This window comes from Rutidosis leptorrhynchoides, chromosome 1 (assembly GCF_046630445.1).
Source record: "Rutidosis leptorrhynchoides isolate AG116_Rl617_1_P2 chromosome 1, CSIRO_AGI_Rlap_v1, whole genome shotgun sequence".
NCBI classification, from domain to species: Eukaryota; Viridiplantae; Streptophyta; class Magnoliopsida; order Asterales; family Asteraceae; genus Rutidosis; species Rutidosis leptorrhynchoides.
Genome location: NC_092333.1, coordinates 53,734,365 through 53,759,324, shown reverse-complemented (window position 1 = coordinate 53,759,324; position 24,960 = coordinate 53,734,365). Strand labels below are relative to the sequence as shown.

Genomic DNA, 24,960 nt, shown 5'->3' with positions numbered 1-24,960 from the left:
AGAACTAGAGAGTACAGACAGTAGCACAAACAGACCATGCAAGAAGTAGAACCATCCTAAATAAAAAATTGTTTCACTCCCAACCATGACGTATTTTTATAAAGAGACTGAGCTCTATATCAGTGACATGTCAACATATTCATAAAGACTTATAAAGACCGGACACTACCAACCATAACATACTTCAATAAAAAGAGTGGATCCACTAATCTTATATTTTTAATATTTAAATAAGAATAATGATATAATATTGATATAAAATAAATGGGTCATGCACTATTTTCTTGTTTGTGGTCCGCCATGCTCGTCGTTTAGATTCTTTCCCTGGACGAATACATGTTATTCTTTTAATTGACACAAAAAGACATGACACACTATGGTGTCTTTTCATGTTATAAAATGAGTAAATGACCGTATTTAAGACACAGCCGTTCGTTGTGGTCTCATAAAGGAAGAAAAACTGCTTCATCTTGAAGCCATTGAAGTTGTGACGTGACAATAAGTTCTGCTTCAGAGTGGTATTTTATAATCTTAAGAAGCTTATTGATGTCAATTTTGTTGCAAGTAAAGCGTGCAACAGAATCAGTTTAGTATTAGCTCTCAAAGCGTCATGATCATGTTAATTTCATGTTTTAGTGATGTCTAAGTACAAGTAAAGTATGAAATACTACGTACCACTCATCATGCTGCCCTTTGTCTTGAAAGCCATAAGATAATGGAGTAGTATCATATTAAAAACAAATATTGAGCATAAAACTCCATATATGTAATGGATCTATGCTGTGGACGATAAGTATGTCACAAACTCGAACTTTGCTGCGCATGCTCTTAGGCTGAGTTCAATTCTACCCTCCTTCCTGAGTACACAAATCATAAAAAATATCACCACAATAAAAAAATAAAAAAAAACAAAAAACAAAGAGGTCACACAATTAATAATTAATCCAAGTCATAACACTAGTTAAAATTTGGAATGAAGAGGGTATCCCTATCATACAAAAACTGAACTACATGCTACAAGCTGTGGACTTCATGTCATAGAGGTTGATCCCGTTGACTATTGGGGTACATGCTCCTAAATGTAAACATGGATCTCACCCCTAACCTGTTTTTTTACATGTTATTTCTAGTTTAAAACCGTTCAATCCTGCCCAAGTAATAGGATAAGGTTGGGATAATGTTAAATTACCAAATTCTAGTTCTCATAGAGCAAATACTACAACACGTGCAACTTCCACATGAGCAAAACAAAGCGTATATTCCTTCCTTTACATAGATAAGAGCACGTACATATCAAGAAATTAGAGTGCAATAAAGGTCTAGGTGAACACGATATAACTCAACATTGATTATTTGCACTGATTTTGCAAAGTGCACATTAGTGTCAATTGTCAAAGAACCATGTTCAGAAACAAACCACTAAATTAAGCTATTTTAGGATAATTTGATTGATTTAGAAATATATGAACAGTGAAAATCAAACCACCCCAAACAAGACCCGTATTACCCAAAATCAAGCAAACAATGTACACAACTGATCTAATATTTAACTAATTAATAAAAAAATGTAAATTAGCATACTACTACTAGCACCAACATCTGCTACATATACAACTCATTACCGGAATGCATGTTATTTCATATTCTTGGTAGATTGTTGTTGAGAGCACCTAAGCCAGTTTTTTTTAAAAGTGATAAGAAAGTCAAAAAAATGATATGTGTTTGCAGATTAGCATCACACATAGAAGTTTTTAAGTTATCAGCTTCCAAAAGTTTTCTTTTATATGTGGCTCTATTTTCGAGTCAACAACAAGCGTCGATTTATTGGCGTCTTAATTGCCGTTCAGAGCCTAAATTGAGTTCCAGTCAGGTTTTAGAACCCATGAAAATTTGATCCTACCATTTTCATGGCGTCTCAATTTTATTTTAATTTTATTCTACTTTATTTAAAAAAAAATACTTTTTGGCCGAAGGTCCACTCGGAAGCAATCTCTTTAACCGTCGAATAGGGAGAGGGATGACTTTCTCTACTTTTGAAAGTGTTTTTCACTCTGGGTGGAGAAATTACTTGTCTTTATTCTCGGATAGGGGAAGGATTGTCTACATCTCAGCTCCCCATACACCACTCATTGTGTGGTGTTGGGTTTTGTTGTTGTTGTTGTGTAAAATTTTTCTTTTATAGACAAACATAAACTGCTACGTTGATGCATTTGAGAAGCATTTTATTTTAATAAGTATAATAAGTCATCCATTTAAACTCATAGGTTGCTAAAACAAAAATAATACATTATCTGTTCATACAAAAAACAAAAACATTCTTGTAGATCATTTATAGTAAAATTAGTGCCACTAATTATTCTATATCATCCTAATTTATTGGTCTAAGTATTGTTCGTAGATGACGGATGCGGGGTGATATCAAAACTAAAATCTGCAAGACTGAAAGCAGGGTGCTACTACAGTCAAAAGCGCTCCTATGTGAGTGCAATTATAGAATCACTAAAAATGTAAATATACCATTACGAATGTATCACACCATTAGACGATCCTTGAGTTTTTGGCTTTGTGTACCCAAGAGAGATTAGCTTTTCAACCAGCTTCTTTTCAGCATATGCCTAACATACCAATTAAAATGTATTGAATTTGTTAACGAACGAAGAAAGGGTCCTCACTTCATAAAAAGATCCTGAATGTGTGTGTGTGTGTGTGTGTGAGAGAGAGAGAGAGAGAGAGAGAGAGAGAGAGAGAGAGAGAGACCTCGAGCATGGGGCTATCTTTTGGAATATTACATGCTAACGTTACAGGAAAACCCGTCTTCAGAACTTAAAAAAAAGACTGCAAGTCAGCACATGTACAAGGAGAACATATTCAAATGTTTCTTATAGTACATAAAATACCTATTCTACGAGCAATGCCGGATCCCGTATTATCAGAGGTTCCACCAAGTAAGGATGTCACACTAACTATATTATTCTGTAGCAACAGAGTAAGATATAAATTTATGATTGCTAAAACTACGAACACATTTCATTGTGTATGCAACAACTCGATGTAAACATCTGAACAATTATACAGATTCTAATGTATTATATTTAGTTATAGTTATAAATGTATGTCATTCACATAGACTAGAGTAAATGTAGATTAAACCCAACATGAATTACATAATTAAAAACTTACGGGTCTTGTAGGTGCAGCAGCATATAAACTTCCAAATCTGGCAGTGTTACAACCTACCCATGTATATATCTACAACCAATATAACAACATTAGCAACACAGCATTGACTGAATAAAAAAAAAAAAAACTCAAGTAACATGCCACCTCACAATAATTTTCCAAGTAACCTTATGTACATTTAGATGGTCAAACAGACCTTTCAACATTGGATAACAATCAAGTGTGAAAAAATAAAATAAATAATAATAATGTTAATAAGATATGATTAGCTCTATATTTGTATTCTTAACTCAATCTTAAGAAGCAATCGTAATATATCAGAAACATACTAGACATTCCAATAATCTGCTTTGGTGGTGATGTTAATCAGACTATAATAAAGCGTGAAAATGCAAATGCCATTAGACAATTTTACCTAAATAGATTATAAAAAGGCAAAGCGAATTATTTAGTCTTGTAAACTAATAATAATTATATTTGAGCACATATCATACACTAGTCCAATTAACATATACTGTATAAGGTATTATAATTTAGGGGTGGTCAGTATTTGGTTTGAGACCGTGGAACCCGAAAACCAAACCGAAATCAAACCGGAAAAAACCAATCCGAATTTGAAAAACGGTTTTTGGATCGAGTCAAACCGAAACCGAATTTGAATTCGGTTTTCGGTTTTGAATATTCTGAATTTGGTTTAACCGAAAACCGAATTCAAAATTTTTATATAATTAATTCGTATATTTATGTTTTAATGTCATTATAATTTGGGATCTAGTCAATAAACTATGTTCTCACCCATATGACGATTTGGTAGCTCACATTATAATTATGTTATTCAAATTATTATGTTCTTTTTTCTTAATAGCATAAGCAGTAAACGTAGTAATTAAACTGTAAATATTAATAAATCATCAAATTCTTGATAATTTAATAGTGCGTCATTGTTTTAGGATATAAATAACTAAGACATCATTAACGCCAAAATTAAACTACCATCGTTCTCAATTTTTTCATAATTTTCGGTTTTAACCGAGAACCGAATCCGAATTCGAATTCGGTTTTCGGTTCGGTTTTAACTTTGAATTCGGTTTTCCGTTCGGTTTTCGGTTTTGCCCAAAAAAAAATTCAAAACCGAATACACCGAATAAACCGAACAAACCGAAAACCGAACAGATGTTAGAGAAAGAAATGATATTCATAAAATTCAATAACATATAAATGAATTATTAGATCACACAATAACACCAAATTAATTGTTAAGAAACAAATGGAAGCAAAATGACAACCTGTTTGTGGAAACGAATGATTTGAAAGTGGATTGAGATGTCGTTGAAAGAATCAGAGAAGCACGTGATCTTAGCCGCTTCTTCTTCTTCTTCTCCATTAGAATCTTGAATCCCCAAATTCTGGATTGAATCAGCAATAACACTATCCATTCTTGAGGTTTTAATTAGGTTAAACTACCTAGGGTTTAAGTTTCGCATAGGACCGATCAAATACTGTTATGTGTCAATTAGGTCCACGTGCTATGCACGAGAGTTTGTAAGCAGGGAATCTATCTATGTATCTATCTATACAATTACAATCTATTAAAATACAATATATATATATATATATATATATATATATATATATATATATATATATATATATATATATATATATATATATATATAAATTTATAATGTCATTAAAAAGTTTTTTTCAAATTTAAAAAAAATTAAAATTAAAAAAAAAAATTCTAACACATCCATGATGATGTAAAGTAAGTATTTTATATTTAATAAAAACTAAAAATGTTAAACAAATGTACAATATGAGAAACATTATGTACAACTTTATGGTAAAATATCCCCATGGTCATATGTACAATATTTGAAGCATAATGTACAACTATTATGATAAAATACCCCATGACCATATGTACAATATTTGAATCATTATGTACAATCTTATGATAAACACTCTCATGACCATATGTACTAGGGGTGTTCACAAAACCGTCAAACCGCGAAAACCGACTGGACCGGACCGATTTATTGGTTCGGTCAAGTTTTGGATATTAACGGTCCGGTCGCCGATTTTAAGATCTCCAAACCGCAAAACTCGGTCCGGTTTGCGGTTTCATTAGGCCACCGTCCAGTTAAACCGGACCGGACCGGACTAATCAATACGATGAATGTAGAGTTCTTTGTTTTAACAACAGTCCCTAACATAGTTATTTTCTAATAATTTGGTTGTTTACTAAAACTTCACACTAAGTAAGACTTGTTATTAATTAATACATAGTTATTTTTCCTAATAATTTGATTGTTTACTAAGGTTCACACATCTATATCTAACTAAATTTTGACTCCCATTATCATAAATTAGCTAATTAATCTCATTTATTTACTTATGATGATTTTTACCCATCTTACACACTTAACCACATGGTAAATCTCTTTTTTTTTTCTTTCTTAATTTTAATGTCTATTTATGCCTTCACATAAGTCATGAATGACTGAATGTTATGGAATATAAAAAGAATACACAACTAAATAAATAACCTTTCATTTTCTTAATTTAAAACATTGTTGTAACTCTCGAATGTAATTAAGGCTGAGAAGTTTTGTTAATTCACATCACATCAACCAATATATATATGACACTATATGGAAGGATGGCTCAAAGAAATTTTTTTTATACCGACGAAAGGAATGTCATGATAGTCAATAATACTTATCTCATGCCGTATGTAGATGTCAATAAATTCCATTGACCATATATACTTTCACATATTGGTGAATGGATATTTAATTGTTTTTGTTATTGAATTATGAGTAGGTTCTTTTTTAATTTGTAATTTGTCTTAATTTTTTGCATTTCATTTCGTGTATTCTAAAATTATATGTCTTGACAATCATTTGTATCGTGTACTTCATTAAAGTTATTTGAATAAGAATACTATACCTTATTTTTTTATGTTATACTAGTGGAGAACCCGCGAATTCGCGGGGCTATTAAAATGTTTTTAAAGAAATTATTTTTTATGTTTATTTTATTTACTTTAAGTAGACATGTTAGTTTTTGTGCATCCAATATATCTACTTACAATTTCAAAATAATGCATATATGTGTTTAAAAATGGTTATGTTTGGGTTGAGGCGGGTGTAACCGTTGGTGAGCTTTATTATTGAGTTGCTGAGAAGAGCAAGACTCATGGGGTACCGGCTGGGCTATGCACGAGCCTAGGCATTGGTGGTGATATAACGGGTGGTGCATATGGTTCCATGATGAGGAGATTCGGGCTTGCAGCCGATAATGCACTTGATGCAAAGATTATTGATGCAAATGGTAGAATATTGGATCGATAATGCACTTGATGCAAACATCTGAAACACTTTTACACTTTCCTACCTAGTAAGCATAAAATTTATACAATCACCATAATTTATTCCTATACCAATAAAAGACAAAATCAATACAATGAACAATACTATTTCTATATGACCTATTACTCATAACCCATTTTAAATACAAATCATAATTCATACCTTTATACTTCAACATGATCCATTTCATTTGGCCACACTCTGAAGAATCGAGCTCTTGATCTTCATAATCTTCAAAACAGCATACCTCGGCATCTTTAAACTTTAAACCTTCGTTTGCCTTTTCCCTTGATTCAGCCATCATTTCCAATGCACAACACCATTTGGTATTCTTTGTTCTTTGGCATCTCTGAAGTTTCAGATCTTCTAAATGTTGTTTCTTCAACTTATTTTGACTATGCTCCATCTTTTAACATACATACCAAGTAGTATATACCTGCACCATTTAACAAACAAAGACACCAAAATGACTATATAATGACCTGTTTTTATTCCTATCCCTTGTTAAATACAACCAAAAACCTAATACAGTTTGACCAATTTTAGTTGCATCTGTACTATGAAGATCTGAAACGCAATTTTGCGAATTCGCGGGACTTTGTGAGGGTTTAATCAAGAGTAATGTTTATAATGAATGTATTAAATTGAAGTAGTAGTGTTTACCCATTTTACGACACTTATCCACAAATGTACGTTGAATAATTAGAATCATCCAATATTTCTGGATGATTTAGATTCATGACAATTATAAAAAAATGAAGTTTTATCTATCCGTTAACTAAAAAAACATTGTATTTTACCTATTAATTTTACCATCACAATTGCATGTTACACTGCAATTGTAGTGTATGTACAATTGCAAGCCTGCAGCTACTTTGGGCTTTAGGGCCATGTTTGACCTGGACATCAACACACAAAATAGATAAGCTTCATCAATATTCAATATAAACATCAAGATAAACTAATAAAAAATACTAAATGTTTTTTTTTTCGTAGTATTGATATATACCCAAGCAATATAATTGCTGAAATCGTTGTTTATGAAGACTAAAACAAACGAACTTCTATCGAGTGTATGAAGACTCAAACTTTCACCCCTTAAACCAAACTGCCATAACCACACATTTTTAAAGTTATTAGCCACAAATATGACTCCTTGTATAACATAAATAAATGTAATTTATGAAGTTAATTAGCTAACCTTATAAGACCATTTTTGGTTTGTCAAGTCTCGTGTTCCCTCATTTAGACCTTTCAAGGTAACATGACATAAACATCATGTGTAAAAAATCACGATACCTTCCATTGCAAAAAACTGTGATGAGCCTAATTAGAAGCTTTCCATTTGATCATGATTAGTAGTTGGTGATACATGTGATTGATTATTCATTATCCGATATAATAAAGAATCATTATTTGTGTAACTTAATTAAGTATACGTTCAAAGGACTCGGACAGAAAACTACTCAGTAATTGTATATACGCTAGTTCAATTGACCATTTGTAGTTGACCCAAATAAAAGTAACTTTATATTTGACCATTTGTAGTTAACCCATTTAGTTATTATGCAAATTTGACCAGAATGATCAAATTATAAAATGTAGACCAAATGACCATTTACAAATAACCCATTTAGTTTATAATACAAATTTGACCTAAATGATCAAATATAAATTTATGACCAGATGACCATTTGCAGCTGGCCCATTTAGTTTATAATGAAATTTGACCCAAATGACCGATGTAAATTTATGACAAATGACCATTTGCTGCCCCATATTGTTTATAATGCAAATTTGAGACACAAAGGATCAATTTGAGGCACAAATGATCAATAGTTTATAAAGCAGTCAGACCTACGATCATACTTGATAAATATAAACTTTATAAAACAAATTTAAAAACAAAAGACTCATGAAATATGTCGAAGACTTAACCCTACCTCATCTGTTTTCACCCATTAGACTCCTCGACCATTCAATTTGAGATGTAAATAGCGTTGTCATGCATCTTTCGAGTGAGGATCTTACAATGTTGAGATATCAGACATGTTTACCGTTGTAAGCAGTTGTAGCTTCAACATTATACTCACCCAATACAAACTCTTGAACAACCTAGAAAAAGGGAGAAGATCATAAACTGCCCATAAAACTTTTAAGCTTATAATAAGCGTTGATTTACCTGCATTTAGGGCTATGTTTTATCTCTAACGGGTCAAATCAAAACCAATGAGCTAAGAAGAAAATGGCCAAACTGATCGACAACCAATATGTACGTTTAACGCATTAAACCATTTTAATATTAATAATCATTTTAAAAGAATAGATTACAACAAAAAGTATAAAACACTGCAATCAAATCAAGTCACTACATATATATGTAGAAATAAGTGCTTCATGTCAACACAACCTGACCCAATCCATTTTGGACCATAACTCAACTTGTGGGAACTGCATGCCCATTTCCCACCTCTATAGTTTATACATTTAAATTCATACCTTATCATTCTCCACATGAATTTGACGCAATTTCGCGTGATAACCAAATTATATGACCACCAGCCCTCTTGCTGCAAAAAAAAAAAAAAAAAAAAAAAAAACATATATAAGGATAAGTGGATTCCATTTTTTTTCCCCAAATTTTCTCCTACACATCAACAATAGTACCTAATCCTAATATCATATATAGTATAAAATGAATGACGGACATAATTTAGGCAAATCATTTCATGATATTATGTGATGTAGTGAGAGTTCTAACCCTGATAAAGCAACGGTCTTTAAGGGCTTCAAGTAGTTCATCGGGTGTTTTCAACTTGAAGTGGTTTTTCAGTTTCCAAAATTAAGCTGGTTGTGTTTTCTTGTATGGACGGTTTCCCACTATTGTTTTTCTCGACTTCAGGCATATATCATATAAACTTTCCTCCGTTCTTTTTAGGCATGCCCACATACTCTTGATCATCATCCTACAGCACACACAAATCAAACATATATTATTGGTCAGTTTTAGAACTGTGAATATATTATTCTACTTCAAGGTTAAAACTTAAGACCCGCGAATTCGCGAGGTTATTTTAAGGATGAATTAAATATCGAATTGTTAGAATAATTATATTTTATATACTATTTGTTATACCATACATCTGCTGACATTGACTTTTAAAGGTCAACTCTACCAAAAATAATTAACCAAACATGACTACTTTGAACTCCATTAACTTCTACCCACCTGCAATTTTTGATCCCGTTAAAACTTACACATGCAAGCCTTTTCCTAACAACAATACTATTACCGACATCAGCAGCATTCATGTTCAAGTATAACAAATCAAAACAGCAACACCAAACCGATAATGACCCATTCCTTTGATTTAAAAAATATACCGTCTTCAACTTCACAACAATTTCCAAATTCATTACATCAACATCAACATATAAATTTGAACCAACACAGATGACAGCATAGGCACACAACACACAATTTGACTTGGACCCATTAGAGAATCAGTATGCTCATTCAAGTATAAACTTAATGATCTCGAACCACCACATACGATTTCATGCCCAGGATTAACCATTTGTTGACTTTCGGTAGTTTGACTAATAGAGTTCAATATTATTTGACTCCTGAAGTTAACCTTCCAGTCCTCAAATAACAGTAGCACCAAATGAAAAAGGAATTCCATCCAGTTTTCAACAGCAACACAGTCCAATAAATAGTAACTTAAAATTAAAAATCGGCATAATCAATTACACATCAACTCAAACATATCATGTAATCAGATAACTAAAATCATGCTCACTGCAGCTACTAATTATCTGACAATGTAACAGTTACTATGATAGCATAACTAAAATTAGATACAACATACACAAGCATCTACATGCACTCTCTGCAACTTACAATCACATAAAGCAAATCATCACTTCAAAGGTTACAGATCGTATGCATAAATATGCTAACCATATAACACATATATAACCATTGTAACTTTCTCAAATTTCCATACATTTTAAGAATCACAAATAATATAAAAGCACTAAAATACACAAAGTCTTGTAGGATAACAAAGATCGGGCATCACATCAATATCAAGTACAAAATAAGTATTACATTGCTATTACCTGATTTGTTTTCCGGTTGAGTCTTCATCGTCACTGCACATCAAGATGTTATTATAACCTGATAGGACAATCATCATACCTCATCTCATCATATGTAGTCTGATTAATTTGCAGACTGATGATGTGTCTTGTTCAGCCACATTGTAGCACATACTGCCTGAATATAGCCACATTTGTAGTAAATTAAACAGACATAACTCCTCAATACTTAAAGTTTTCTCGTGAGAATCCAGTGCTTTAACAATGCAGAATATGCAGAAACGCTTCCTTAGTCAGATCCTTTATCTACAAAAATAAGTGAAACTCGTAAGTTTCTTCTGTACCACCTTTATCAAATGACCCACTCCTTTAAAAACGGCTAATGAAGTCAGAGGAACATCAGACTTATAATTTCATATTGATGGCCGAAGATAGAAATCAAAAACAACAACTAATCGACCAACAACACACTTGAGCCCGAACTACTTTTTCCGCCATATGGCCCGTTTTCAAAACATATGTCATCATAAAGATGTTACGTAATAATTAAGAATAGATTTGCATAAAAGAACTAAGAAAGATGCGGGCTCAGTTGATTGAGTAATTTTTTTTTAATAAGCACACATATAAAAAACGGTGAAAAGCAAACATGAATTATAGCACGGAAAGCAATAAACAATCATTACCTTTAATCTTGTGAAAATTATCTTCTCTGTGAGCTGAACTACGACCACATTATAGGTGCACATACCCGAACCTGATATAAGTGACAACCAATATCATCATTCAATGATTCACGTACTATGTTTTTTTTTTATCAAAAATAAACATATATATAGAAAAAACTGGGACCAACATACAACATTTACAACATAAAAGAAACTTTTACTTCTAAGGCTTGCTCTCAAATAGCCTCTGGTATTTCTAGGGCTAAGATTCACACCAGGTATCACTTACATTCCACCTGTAATATATTGATTTTCTTGCAATCTAGCCATACATTCTTTCACCTTCAAAATCACACATAAATGTTGAAAATTTAATAACTCCATAAAAAAAAACAATACCCATATCATTAAAACAAAGATAAGATACAATTGGAAAAAAGGAGTACCTTATTTGCAGTTTCTCGGAGTTGATTAGGGTCAAGCGGTGCCACCATTTTCTTCCTTAGTTTTGCTTGGCTTCTTGTAACCATGCGTGCACTGCTGAAAAATTTAACAATTTATGAATATGAACCGCACTTTAAAATAGATCAAATTAAGTCCAAATAAAAAAAACATATTCCTCTGTCAAAAATTTAAAGGGCACAACACCCTGATGATGCCAAAAGGAAGCTACAGTAAAAATATGAACAACTGATTTTGTATAAATTTCAATACTTTAAGTTCCAACCCTAAGCACCTCATATAGCCCATCCCATCATAGCAACCTGTAGCATAAAGTACCCATTAAGCTCAGCTGCATAGATTATCCAAACCCATTTATATATAAACATATCAAACCCACAATCAAGAATGTTTATATATAAAGAACAGAAAATCGAAAAAAAATGAAGAACAACACAGGACAGTACTGTTGGAACCAACCTTCACTTCCAAACAGTTTGACAACCGTTCCCAAAAGCACAAAATAAACATCCTAATTAATGTTTGGTGAAAAAAAAAGAACAAACCAAAAATTGTTAGAAGCGGCTAGGAAAAAATTTAGAAAGAGGTTGTTAACTTGCAACATTTTTTATTATATTGTATATAACTAATATTATTTGATTCTATAATTAATTTTTTCAACATGTTTAGGTTACCTTTGGCAATTTAATTATGCCCGAAACAAAAACTGGTTCAGTAGCTGTAAACTTGTTGCTAGTTATTTCTTCAGCATCGCTAAAATCAGGTGACATAGTAGGAATTAAAGTAAACTCAGCTAGCCTCGGAGAGTTTGATAACCTGAAAGATAATATTATTGTGAGATAAAGACAACGTGATGAGATATGCCTTTGTATCATAAAAATGTATGTTTGATAAAAAGAAAAAATAAAAGTTTAAGTTACATTTGATTGAAGTGATCGATGGGTGGAACCGATTCGTTCAGATACAGTCGGGTTCCAAAAAAGATGTTATTAACTTCCGGGGTGCCTGAAAGTAAACATTAATGTAAGGGTTATGTTATTAAAAATAAATAAGAATGCAAGCTTAAAATTCAATCATTGAAATATTAAATAATTAGTGAAATTTAAATATATAAACATTACCATCCCAATTCTTCAAAAGACAGTTGTGGATGAGGGCTATCACTGGAGCTCCACTAATTTGATGTTTCTTAGCAAAATCTAACAAACGGTTACCATGTTCGCCCCACAATGCACATCGAATAATTTCACCACTATAAAGGATAAAGGATTTATGTTTAAAAAGAGAGTTGGTATATATTAGTGCATTAAACTATGAATTTCATTGTATTTGATTTTAATGTATACCTATGAAAAAGCAATTGAAACTCTAGCTTCTTGCGGACACAATTCTTATCCCTTATAGTACGATAGTTTAAAACGTTCACCACCCTTCCAACAACATCTGTTAAGAATTATATTAATAAAAGTATAGCGAAATAACAAATGCGCTGATGATTCAGTTAAAGCATGTAAGTGATAGATAGATAGATAGATAGTTACCAAATACTTCATCAGCCTTCAAGACCCTATTATTAACTTGGTCATAGGTAGCAAATCGGAACACATCCCTTTCAATGACAAAGTCTGGAGCCTTCTTAACAATACTGCTTTTTAAAATGAGCAACTTAAGCCTGTTATCAATGAATTTGGTATGATCATTCTCATTGACAACTAAAAAGTCAGCCAGAATCAAGAATCGTCCTTCTTTGAAAGTTTGTTCGTAATAACGTACAATATCTTTCTCTATGCAAGCTCTAATCTTATTTCCCTGAAAAAATTGTACACGAACAAAGGATGAATACCTGACAGAGGATAATATCAATTTACATATATTTGACCTTGGAAACCATGAAATGTAATTAGTTCAAAAAAAAAAAAAAAAAAAAAAAAGCTAATCAAAATGTGTATGAGATTTGGTCTCAACAAAATTAATTTACAACAGCAAAACACATATACCTGTTGGTCGACCAAAACCATCTCAATTGATGCTACAGAAGTCGGATTGTTGATCCAAAACTTTTTCCATACAAAGTGTACCTTCACCTTGACATTGTATGAATCAACACCTTTTCTAATCTGATTAAGCGGGGTAAACACTTCAACTGCTGCCATAACGATTTAATTAAGAATATGTTGTGTTCGTGATTTTTAAATGATGATGGGTGAAACAATTAGAAAAGGGGACTGCTTAAATAGAGGGTCGAAAAATCAAAGCTCAATGAATTAAGGTAACAATTATTTGGTGTTATCAATTACATTAAATTTGATTGATGTAATTTCAGCATTTCAACCGGCAAATTAAAGGGTTGATGTATGTTATATATGGACCAAAATTTGAATTCCAAAAAGTTGAATACAATAACGCGCTATACATTTAAAAATCAATATAATAGCCAAAATTAGATAGGGTCAACGATGTAATACAGCTCATTTACATCAATGATAGTCGATTTTTGGTAAATTAACGATTATGTGAATTAAGTAAGAGTATTATTTGCTAATTTAGAATATATGTTGGAAATCAAAACTGTAAATATTTGTTTTGTATAAAATATATGTTGTATATATTTTGTTATGGAAATTAAAACTATATTAAATTCTAATGAAAAAACTATGGTACAAAAAACGTATTTGAAATATATGGTGGTTTACAGTAGTAAATGAAACCATCAAAAATAGAAAACAAACTAAAAAATATATAGGTTGGTGCTTTACATGATTATTCAAATTGTAACTCATAACATCAGATTAATCAAAGTTGTTATCCACATGCTTGATCATCTTAGAAAAGTATTCATGTCCAAATATAAAATGTCAAATATATGATGAAGAACCCAAACAATCGAATAGATAATCAAAAACATAAATTGATGAAGATACATCTACCATATAAAGACATAACAAATTTTAAAGAACGTAATACATAATGATTGGTTAACAGCACCATTGATTGATAACAACTTGTATGAAGTAATTGGGATCTAATACCAGTAATGGTAAACTAAATTAAAATTAAACAACTGTAAATAATAGGTGAAGCGATTAGTATGAACAATTCTGGAGGTAAATCAAAGGAACAAAAAATAGTCGTATTTAATCAATAAGATAACACGTGTAGTGATTAGTATTAACGAATTAACGATGAGTATTAGCGGATTAGCGATTATTATTGTCGGCGCATAGCGATTAATACAATCAAACGATAGGTGTATCATTAATCGCAAAACACATAATTCGAAGGAGGTTACCTGGACAACGATTTGTATTCTAATCTTGAATGTAGGCTTATCAAATGGTAAAAAACGATAGGTGGATTGATGAAATGAATTTGGGAGAAAACAAAAAGCTATTCATAAGTCAAATGAGGTATTTTTTAATTGACCCCTAAAAACCAAAAAGAAAGCCTTGTTTTTTTTTTTTGGAAGGGTAGTTTGGTCAGTTCCTAGATTATTATATCACTAATCACATGATAAAGAGATATATCCTAATTGTATGGTTAAAATTGGTGGAAAAGAACAATTTGGATGGCTAGGATTGAAAGTTGAATGGAATTGTCACTCACTTGTGTGTTTGCTTTAAGTATAAGAGAGATAGTTGTAGCTTGAATAAATATCAAGCATTACAATATTCTCTAATCTATTATGTGAGGATATACATGTATTATTTTAGAATACTTTATATTAGTTGTATCTATACTTAAATTAATAATTTATAAGTCCATTTCAAATTACATTTACTAACAGTATTATGTGCTCACTGTGACGACCCGGAAATTTCCGACCAAATTTAAACTTAATCTTTATAAGATTCTGACACGATAAGCAAAATCTGTAATATTGAGTTCTTAAAAACTTTGAACTGTGTTTAATATATTCATTTGACCATCGACTAGTTCCGACGATTCACGAATAACTGTTTGTAAATAGATATATAATAAATAACCATCCGGGCATAGCCTGGGTGGCCAGGGTGCCCCGCAAATGCTGGGTTGACCTAGTCAATTGGCAATTCACTCCTAGATGGCGAAGGTTCGAATCTCGATTCGGCCACCAGTTGTATTAGGCGCTGAGACAGGGGTTGGTTCCGACCACACTTGCCCGGGGCTGTGCTGACCCACGTACAGTTGGCATCCAAAGGGAGCATGGGGTTAAAGGTTCCCCACCATGATAACCTTTTTCACTCCTAGATATATAATAAATATGTATTAAAGTATTCATATTTACATAAATAATATATGATGTGACAACAAGTTTAAAAATATAAAATTAATGACAAATTATATTATTACTACTTCCATTATTATTAATATCATTATTAGTGATATTAACAAATGTTAAATATTAAGAATTTTAGTAAATTTAAAATTTTATGATTATCAAAAGTATTATCATTAACTTGATCTCTAAAAATTATCATTTTAATTAAAGTTATTATCTTCATCATTATTATTAGAATTATTATGATATTAATAACATTGTTATCTCTATTATCATTATTATTAGTTTCATTATTGTTATTAATATTAATACTATGTATTTATGTTTGTACTATCAATATTAGTGTGTTCCTTTATATGTTTAATAAGCTGATATAGATATAATTAGATATACATAAATACAAATACAAATATATTATACTCATAAATACAGTTATGTATTTTATAAATACATATAAAAGATATATAGATATACAATAATGAGATATACATATATAAAAACATATACATCTGTATTCCGTTTCCATCACAATCCTACTGGTTTAAATATTCGTTTTATGTCCATAAAGTTAACAACCCCGATTGAATTATCAGATAACACAACTATACTTAAATCAATAATATTCTAGATGGAAACAAAAATGTTAGATATCAAATCCTCAATCGTACAAATTGATTCCATTTGTTTCAATAACAAACAAGAGTAGTTAAGAGTGATTTCTTTTCTTAATTTTTATCTTCTGACAGAATATTTGATTGTCGAACGAATCAAGCTACAATACAAGTGTTAATTGATTAAGTTTAATGTAACACCCGTGTTACATCCGTCCCACATCGGTTGGAGAGGAGAACGAAGCATGCCTTATAAGGGTGTAGAGACATTTCCTAGCATGACGCGTTTTGGGACCACAAGCGCAGCAGATCCCATGAGAACTCTGCAGTTAAGCGTGCTCAGGCGAGAGCACTACCAAGATGGGTGACCTCCTGGGAAAGTGCTCGTCATGTGTGGTTGCCAAGAAAAATATGTGCGCCTACGGGCTAAGCGGACAATATCATGCTACGGGGAACGTTTACCTGGGATGTCACAGACGGTATCAGAGCCAGGCCCCGACCAAACGTGCACAGCGAGGACGCTGTGTCCAATTATGGGGGAGGATTGTAACACCCGTGTTACATCCGTCCCACATCGGTTGGAGAGGAGAACGAAGCATGCCTTATAAGGGTGTAGAGACCTTTCCTAGCATGACGCGTTTTGGGACCACAAGCGCAGCAGATCTGCATGCCTTATAAGGGAGTATTGTCCTGGTGGTGATCTGCATGTACTTCGACAAAAGCAACCTGGCAGATATTATCACGAACCAGCAGCAAGGTAAGACCGAACTCATGCGTTCGTTATCTCATATTTAATTAAATAGTTCAACGCTGAATGCTGAATCATTCAGAGTTGAAATAGAAATGGTCTGTTAACCATTAAGCACTTAAATTTTATGTAATATATCCTCTCAAGAATGCTTATCAAACAACTATAATGTTTTTTTTATTAATGCAAAAGGTTAATAAGGTAATTTTATATCATACACGTTATTCTTTAAAAATGATTACCAAGCAGGTTATTCTCATTCAGAACCAAATTCATGCAGAACCTTTAAATAATTCAGATTATGAACCATTTAGTGGTTAATCATTCAGTTTTATTAAACGCACCTTAAGTTTCCGTTACTAGATATTCTCTACACTGTTGTTTGTTGGTGTGGAACTATTGTGTAGGCTGTAGAGGTGGTCTTTTTTGCCTGTTTGCTTCTAAATGGATAATAATAATAAGTTTTAGCTTGAAATGGTTCAAAATGGGTTGAAAGTGAATCAAAGTGAATTTAGTATGTTCATATTAAGTCTCCTATTTTATTTTATTTCATTTTATTTTATTTTGGAAAAGAAGATGTAATCTTTTACTTGTTTGATGCTATTTACAGATTCTATGTTGCTGAAGTTCTTCTTGCTTTGGAATATTTGCATATGCTCGGAATCATATACCGAGACCTAAAACCAAAGAACATTCTAGTACGACAAGACGGTCACATAATGCTCACAGACTTCGATCTTTCTCTTCGGTGTTCTGTAAATCCTACTCTCCTGCAATCACCTTCATCAGGCCCAATGGACCCTCCAAGAATGTCAGGCCCATGTGCTGGATCCAACTGCATCGACCCGTTTTGCATTAAACCCACATGTCAAGTCTCATGCTTCACCCCACGAATACACAAAACCCGAAAACCGAAACTCGACCCCGCAACACTTCACAGATCATTACCACAGCTTGTAGCTGAACCAACCGAAGCCCGATCCAACTCATTCGTCGGGACCCACGAGTATCTCGCTCCCGAAATCATTAAAGGAGATGGTCATGGTAGTGCAGTTGATTGGTGGACGTTCGGGATTTTTCTTTACGAACTTTTATACGGAAAGACACCCTTTAAAGGTTCAGAAAACGATGAGACGTTAGCCAACGTGGTCCTACAAAACCTTAAATTTCCCGACACGCCACTTGTCAGTTTACAAGCACGAGATCTTATCAAAGGGTTGTTAGTAAAGGAGCCTGAAAACCGATTAGGGTCACAAAAAGGGGCTGCTGAGATTAAACAACATCCGTTTTTCGATGGTTTGAATTGGGCTTTGATACGTTGTGCGACTCCACCTGAAGTGCCTGAGGAGTATGATATCGGAATTGATAAATCTGCATCAATGGAGAAAGCGAAGAGATATTTGGACTATAACGGGCCCGCTGGAGAACACTTGGAATTCGAGCTTTTTTAGGTGGCTGTAATCATCTTTGTTGTAGTTTTAACTGCATTATGTAAATGTGGTTGAGGTGGGACAGTTTCGAACTAGCGAAATATTATCCAGAAACAATGGTATACACTAGAATAATTGGTTTCTCAATTAGGTTCCACTGCAATTGCATTGTATGGACATGTAAATTTTGTACCTTCAATGTGTATACAACCTTTTCTGTACCAACAAGAGCTAAAACAATCCGAATGTGGTTGGACACGGCTTTATAGTTTCTACAGTTATTAGGGGCTTTATAGTTTCTACAGTTATGTAGCTATCCACTTCCATTATTCTCTTTTCTTTTTTGCATGAAGACTGTTTTCTTATTTCCTATTTCTGATTCAAAAGATGCAACTTTTTCATTATAATATTTGAGTTTCAAAAATCCCTAAGACAATAACAAGTAACAAATCTTACTTCAACTACATAGTACAAAATACAACGGATACAGAATAATTGAAAATAAAGAACTAGAGAGTACAGACAGTAGCACAAACAGACCATGCAAGAAGTAGAACCATCCTAAATAAAAAATTGTATGTTTCACTCCCAACCATGACGTATTTCGATAAAGAGACTGAGCTCTATATTAGTGACATGTCAACATATTCATAAAAACTTAAAAAGACCGGACACTACCAACCATAACATACTTCAATAAAAAGACTGGATCCACTAATCTTATATTTTTAATATTTAAATAAGAATAATGATATAATATTGATATAAAATAAATGGGTCATGCACTATTTTCTTGTTTGTGGTCCGCATGCTCGTCGTTTAGATTCTTTCCCTGGACGAATACATGTTAGTTCTTTTCATTGACACAAAAAGACATATGACACACTATGGTGTCTTTTCATGTTATAAAATGAGTAAATGACCGTATTTAAGACACAGCCGTTCGTTGTGGTCTCATAAAGGAAGAAAAACTGCTTCATCTTGAAGCCATTGAAGTTGTGACGTGACAATAAGTTCTGCTTCAGAGTGGTATTTTATAATCTTAACAAGCTTATTGATGTCAATTTTGTTGCAAGTAAAGCGTGCAACAGAATCAGTTTAGTATTAGCTCTCAAAGCGTCATGATCATATTAATTTCATGTTTTAGTGATGTCTAAGTACAAGTAAAGTATGAAATACTACGTACCACTCATCATGCTGCCCTTTGTCTTGAAAGCCATAAGATAATGGAGTAGTATCATATTAAAAACAAATATTGAGCATAAAACTCCATATATGTAATGGATCTATGCTGTGGACGATAAGTATGTCACAAACTCGAACTTTGCTGCGCATGCTCTTAGGCTGAGTTCAATTCTACCCTCCTTCCTGAGTACACAAATCATAAAAAATATCACCACAATATCTATAAAAATAAACAAAAGATCAAAAAAAAAAAAAAAAAAAAAAAAAAAAAAAAAAAAAAAAAAAAAAACAAAGAGGTCACACAATTAATAACTAATCCAAGTCATAACACTAGTTAAAATTTGGAATGAAGAGGGTATCCCTATCATACAAAAACTGAACTACATGCTACAAGCTGTGGACTTCATGTCATAGAGGTTGACCCCGTTGACTATTGGGGTACATGCTCCTAAATGTAAACATGGATCTCACCCCTAACCTGTTTTTTTACATGTTATTTCTAGTTTAAAACCGTTCAATCCTGCCCAAGTAATAGGATAAGGTTGGGATAATGTTAAATTACCAAATTCTAGTTCTCATAGAGCAAATACTACAACACGTGCAACTTCCACATGAGCAAAACAAAGCGTATATTCCTTCCTTTACATAGATAAGAGCACGTACATATCAAGAAATTAGAGTGCAATAAAGGTCTAGGTGAACACGATATAACTCAACATTGATTATTTGCACTGATTTTGCAAAGTGCACATTAGTGTCAATTGTCAAAGAACCATGTTCAGAAACAAACCACTAAATTAAGCTATTTTAGGATAATTTGATTGATTTAGAAATATATGAACAGTGAAAATCAAACCACCCCAAACAAGACCCGTATTACCCAAAATCAAGCAAACAATGTACACAACTGATCTAATATTTAACTAATTAATAAAAAAATGTAAATTAGCATACTACTACTAGCACCAACATCTGCTACATATACAACTCATTACCGGAATGCATGTTATTTCATATTCTTGGTAGATTGTTGTTGAGAGCACCTAAGCCAGTTTTTTTTAAAAGTGATAAGAAAGTCAAAAAAATGATATGTGTTTGCAGATTAGCATCACACATAGAAGTTTTTAAGTTATCAGCTTCCAAAAGTTTTCTTTTATATATGGCTCTATTTTCGAGTCAACAACAAGCGTCGATTTATTGGCGTCTTAATTGCCGTTCAGAGCCTAAATTGAGTTCCAGTCAGGTTTTAGAACCCATGAAAATTTGATCCTACCATTTTCATGGCGTCTCAATTTTATTTTAATTTTATTCTACTTTATTTAAAAAAAAATACTTTTTGGCCGAAGGTCCACTCGGAAGCAATCTCTTTAACCGTCGAATAGGGAGAGGGATGACTTTCTCTACTTTTGAAAGTGTTTTTCACTCTGGGTGGAGAAATTACTTGTCTTTATTCTCGGATAGGGGAAGGATTGTCTACATCTCAGCTCCCCATACACCACTCATTGTGTGGTGTTGGGTTTTGTTGTTGTTGTGTAAAAGTTTTCTTTTATAGACAAACATAAACTGCTACGTTGATGCATTTGAGAAGCATTTTATTTTAATAAGTATAATAAGTCATCCATTTAAACTCATAGGTTGCTAAAACAAAAATAATACATTATCTGTTCATACAAAAAACAAAAACATTCTTGTAGATCATTTACAGTAAAATTAGTGCCACTAATTATTCTATATCATCCTAATTTATTGGTCTAAGTATTGTTCGTAGATGACGGATGCGGGGTGATATCAAAACTAAAATCTGCAAGACTGAAAGCAGGGTGCTACTACAGTCAAAAGCGCTCCTATGTGAGTGCAATTATAGAATCACTAAAAATGTAAATATACCATTACGAATGTATCACACCATTAGACGATCCTTGAGTTTTTGGCTTTGTGTACCCAAGAGAGATTAGCTTTTCAACCAGCTTCTTTTCAGCATATGCCTAACATACCAATTAAAATGTATTGAATTTGTTAACGAACGAAGAAAGGGTCCTCACTTCATAAAAAGATTCTGAATGTGTGTGTGTGTGTGTGAGAGAGAGAGAGAGAGAGAGAGAGAGAGAGAGAGAGAGACCTCGAGCATGGGGCTATCTTTTGGAATATTACATGCTAACGTTACAGGAAAACCCGTCTTCAGAACTTAAAAAAAAGACTGCAAGTCAGCACATGTACAAGGAGAACATATTCAAATGTTTCTTATAGTACATAAAATACCTATTCTACGAGCAATGCCGGATCCCGTATTATCAGAGGTTCCACCAAGTAAGGATGTCACACTAACTATATTATTCTGTAGCAACAGAGTAAGATATAAATTTATGATTGCTAAAACTACGAACACATTTCATTGTGTATGCAACAACTCGATGTAAACATCTGAACAATTATACAGATTCTAATGTATTATATTTAGTTATCGTTATTATAAATGTATGTCATTCACATAGACTAGAGTAAATGTAGATTAAACCCAACATGAATTACATAATTAAAAACTTACGGGTCTTGTAGGTGCAGCAGCATATAAACTTCCAAATCTGGCAGTGTTACAACCTACCCATGTATATATCTACAACCAATATAACAACATTAGCAACACAGCATTGACTGAATAAAAAAAAAAAAAAAACTCAACATGCCACCTCACAATAATTTTCCAAGTAACCTTATGTACATTTAGATGGTCAAACAGACCTTTCAACATTGGATAACAATCAAGTGTGAAAAAATAAAATAAATAATAATAATGTTAATAAGATATGATTAGCTCTATATTTGTATTCTTAACTCAATCTTAAGAAGCAATCGTAATATATCAGAAACATACTAGACATTCCAATAATCTGCTTTGGTGGTGATGTTAATCAGACTATAATAAAGCGTGAAAATGCAAATGCCATTAGACAATTTTACCTAAATAGATTATAAAAAGGCAAAGCGAATTATTTAGTCTTGTAAACTAATAATAATTATATTTGAGCACATATCATACACTAGTCCAATTAACATATACTGTATAAGGTATTATAATTTAGGGGTGGTCAGTATTTGGTTTGAAACCGTGGAACCCGAAAACCAAACCGAAATCAAACCGGAAAAAACCAATCCGAATTTGAAAAACGGTTTTTGGATCGAGTCAAACCGAAACCGAATTTGAATTCGGTTTTCGGTTTTGAATATTCTGAATTTGGTTTAACCGAAAACCGAATTCAAAACCGAATTCAAAATTTTTATATAATTAATTCGTATATTTATGTTTTAATGTCATTATAATTTGGGATCTAGTCAATAAACTATGTTCTCACCCATATGACGATTTGGTAGCTCACATTATAATTATGTTATTCAAATTATTATGTTCTTTTTTCTTAATAGCATAAGCAGTAAACGTAGTAATTAAACTGTAAATATTAATAAATCATCAAATTCTTGATAATTTAATAGTGCGTCATTGTTTTAGGATATAAATAACTAAGACATCATTAACGCCAAAATTAAACTACCATCGTTCTCAATTTTTTCATAATTTTCGGTTTTAACCGAGAACCGAATCCGAATTCGAATTCGGTTTTCGGTTCGGTTTTAACTTTGAATTCGGTTTTCCGTTCGGTTTTCGGTTTTGCCCAAAAAAAAATTCAAAACCGAATACACCGAATAAACCGAACAAACCGAAAACCGAACAGATGTTAGAGAAAGAAATGATATTCATAAAATTCAATAACATATAAATGAATTATTAGATCACACAATAACACCAAATTAATTGTTAAGAAACAAATGGAAGCAAAATGACAACCTGTTTGTGGAAACGAATGATTTGAAAGTGGATTGAGATGTCGTTGAAAGAATCAGAGAAGCACGTGATCTTAGCCGCTTCTTCTTCTTCTTCTCCATTAGAATCTTGAATCCCCAAATTCTGGATTGAATCAGCAATAACACTATCCATTCTTGAGGTTTTAATTAGGTTAAACTACCTAGGGTTTAAGTTTCGCATAGGACCGATCAAATACTGTTATGTGTCAATTAGGTCCACGTGCTATGCACGAGAGTTTGTAAGCAGGGAATCTATCTATGTATCTATCTATACAATTGCAATCTATTAAAATACAATATATATATATATATATATATATATATATATATATATATATATATATATAAATTTATAATGTCATTAAAAAGTTTTTTTCAAATTTAAAAAAAATTAAAATTAAAAAAAAAAATTCTAACACATCCATGATGATGTAAAGTAAGTATTTTATATTTAATAAAAACTAAAAATGTTAAACAAATGTACAATATGAGAAACATTATGTACAACTTTATGGTAAAATATCCCCATGGTTATATGTACAATATTTGAAGCATAATGTACAACTATTATGATAAAATACCCCATGACCATATGTACAATATTTGAATCATTATGTACAATCTTATGATAAACACTCTCATGACCATATGTACTAGGGGTGTTCACAAAACCGTCAAACCGCGAAAACCGACCGGACCGGACCGGACCGATTTATTGGTTCGGTCAAGTTTTGGATATTAACGGTCCGGTCGCCGATTTTAAGATCTCCAAACCGCAAAACTCGGTCCGGTTTGCGGTTTCATTAGGCCACCGTCCAGTTAAACCGGACCGGACCGGACTAATCAATACGATGAATGTAGAGTTCTTTGTTTTAACAACAGTCCCTAACATAGTTATTTTTTCTAATAATTTGGTTGTTTACTAAGCTTCACACATCTATATCTAACTAAATTTTGACTCCCATTATCATAAATTAGCTAATTAATCTCATTTATTTACTTATGATGATTTTTACCCATCTTACACACTTAACCACATGGTAAATCTCTTTTTTTTCTTTCTTAATTTTAATGTCTATTTA

General features: G+C 32.4%; 3 protein-coding genes across 5 annotated transcripts; 1 reads left to right on the top strand and 2 right to left on the bottom strand.

The window, feature by feature from the left end:
- Positions 1 to 635: 635 nt before the first annotated feature.
- On the bottom strand, positions 636 to 4,728 carry LOC139859894 (uncharacterized). 2 transcript variants are annotated; one of them, XM_071848669.1, is made up of 6 exons: positions 4,467 to 4,728; positions 3,181 to 3,249; positions 2,898 to 2,973; positions 2,758 to 2,822; positions 2,518 to 2,615; positions 636 to 853 (listed from the first exon to the last, which is right to left on the bottom strand). In XM_071848669.1, the coding sequence occupies exons 1-5, from the start codon at positions 4,614 to 4,616 to the stop codon at positions 2,520 to 2,522; spliced, it is 456 nt and encodes a 151-aa protein (XP_071704770.1). In that variant the 5' UTR covers positions 4,617 to 4,728; the 3' UTR covers positions 636 to 853; positions 2,518 to 2,519. The 2 variants fall into 2 exon arrangements, with proteins under 2 accessions (XP_071704770.1, XP_071704776.1); XM_071848675.1 differs by having other exon boundaries at positions 2,537 to 2,615.
- Positions 4,729 to 15,848: 11,120 nt separating this feature from the next.
- On the top strand, positions 15,849 to 19,156 carry LOC139870274 (serine/threonine-protein kinase KIPK1-like). Its single transcript, XM_071858124.1, has 3 exons — positions 15,849 to 15,905; positions 17,287 to 17,414; positions 18,016 to 19,156. Exons 1-3 carry the CDS (start codon positions 15,849 to 15,851, stop codon positions 18,854 to 18,856), a joined length of 1,026 nt encoding a protein of 341 aa, XP_071714225.1. The 3' UTR covers positions 18,857 to 19,156.
- Positions 19,157 to 19,575: 419 nt separating this feature from the next.
- On the bottom strand, positions 19,576 to 24,123 carry LOC139859885 (uncharacterized). 2 transcript variants are annotated; one of them, XM_071848663.1, is made up of 6 exons: positions 23,862 to 24,123; positions 22,566 to 22,634; positions 22,280 to 22,355; positions 22,140 to 22,204; positions 21,927 to 22,005; positions 19,576 to 20,199 (listed from the first exon to the last, which is right to left on the bottom strand). In XM_071848663.1, exons 1-6 carry the CDS (start codon positions 24,009 to 24,011, stop codon positions 20,192 to 20,194), a joined length of 447 nt encoding a protein of 148 aa, XP_071704764.1. In that variant the 5' UTR covers positions 24,012 to 24,123; the 3' UTR covers positions 19,576 to 20,191. The 2 variants fall into 2 exon arrangements, with proteins under 2 accessions (XP_071704764.1, XP_071704761.1); XM_071848660.1 differs by having other exon boundaries at positions 19,595 to 20,199; positions 21,908 to 22,005.
- Positions 24,124 to 24,960: the final 837 nt, after the last annotated feature.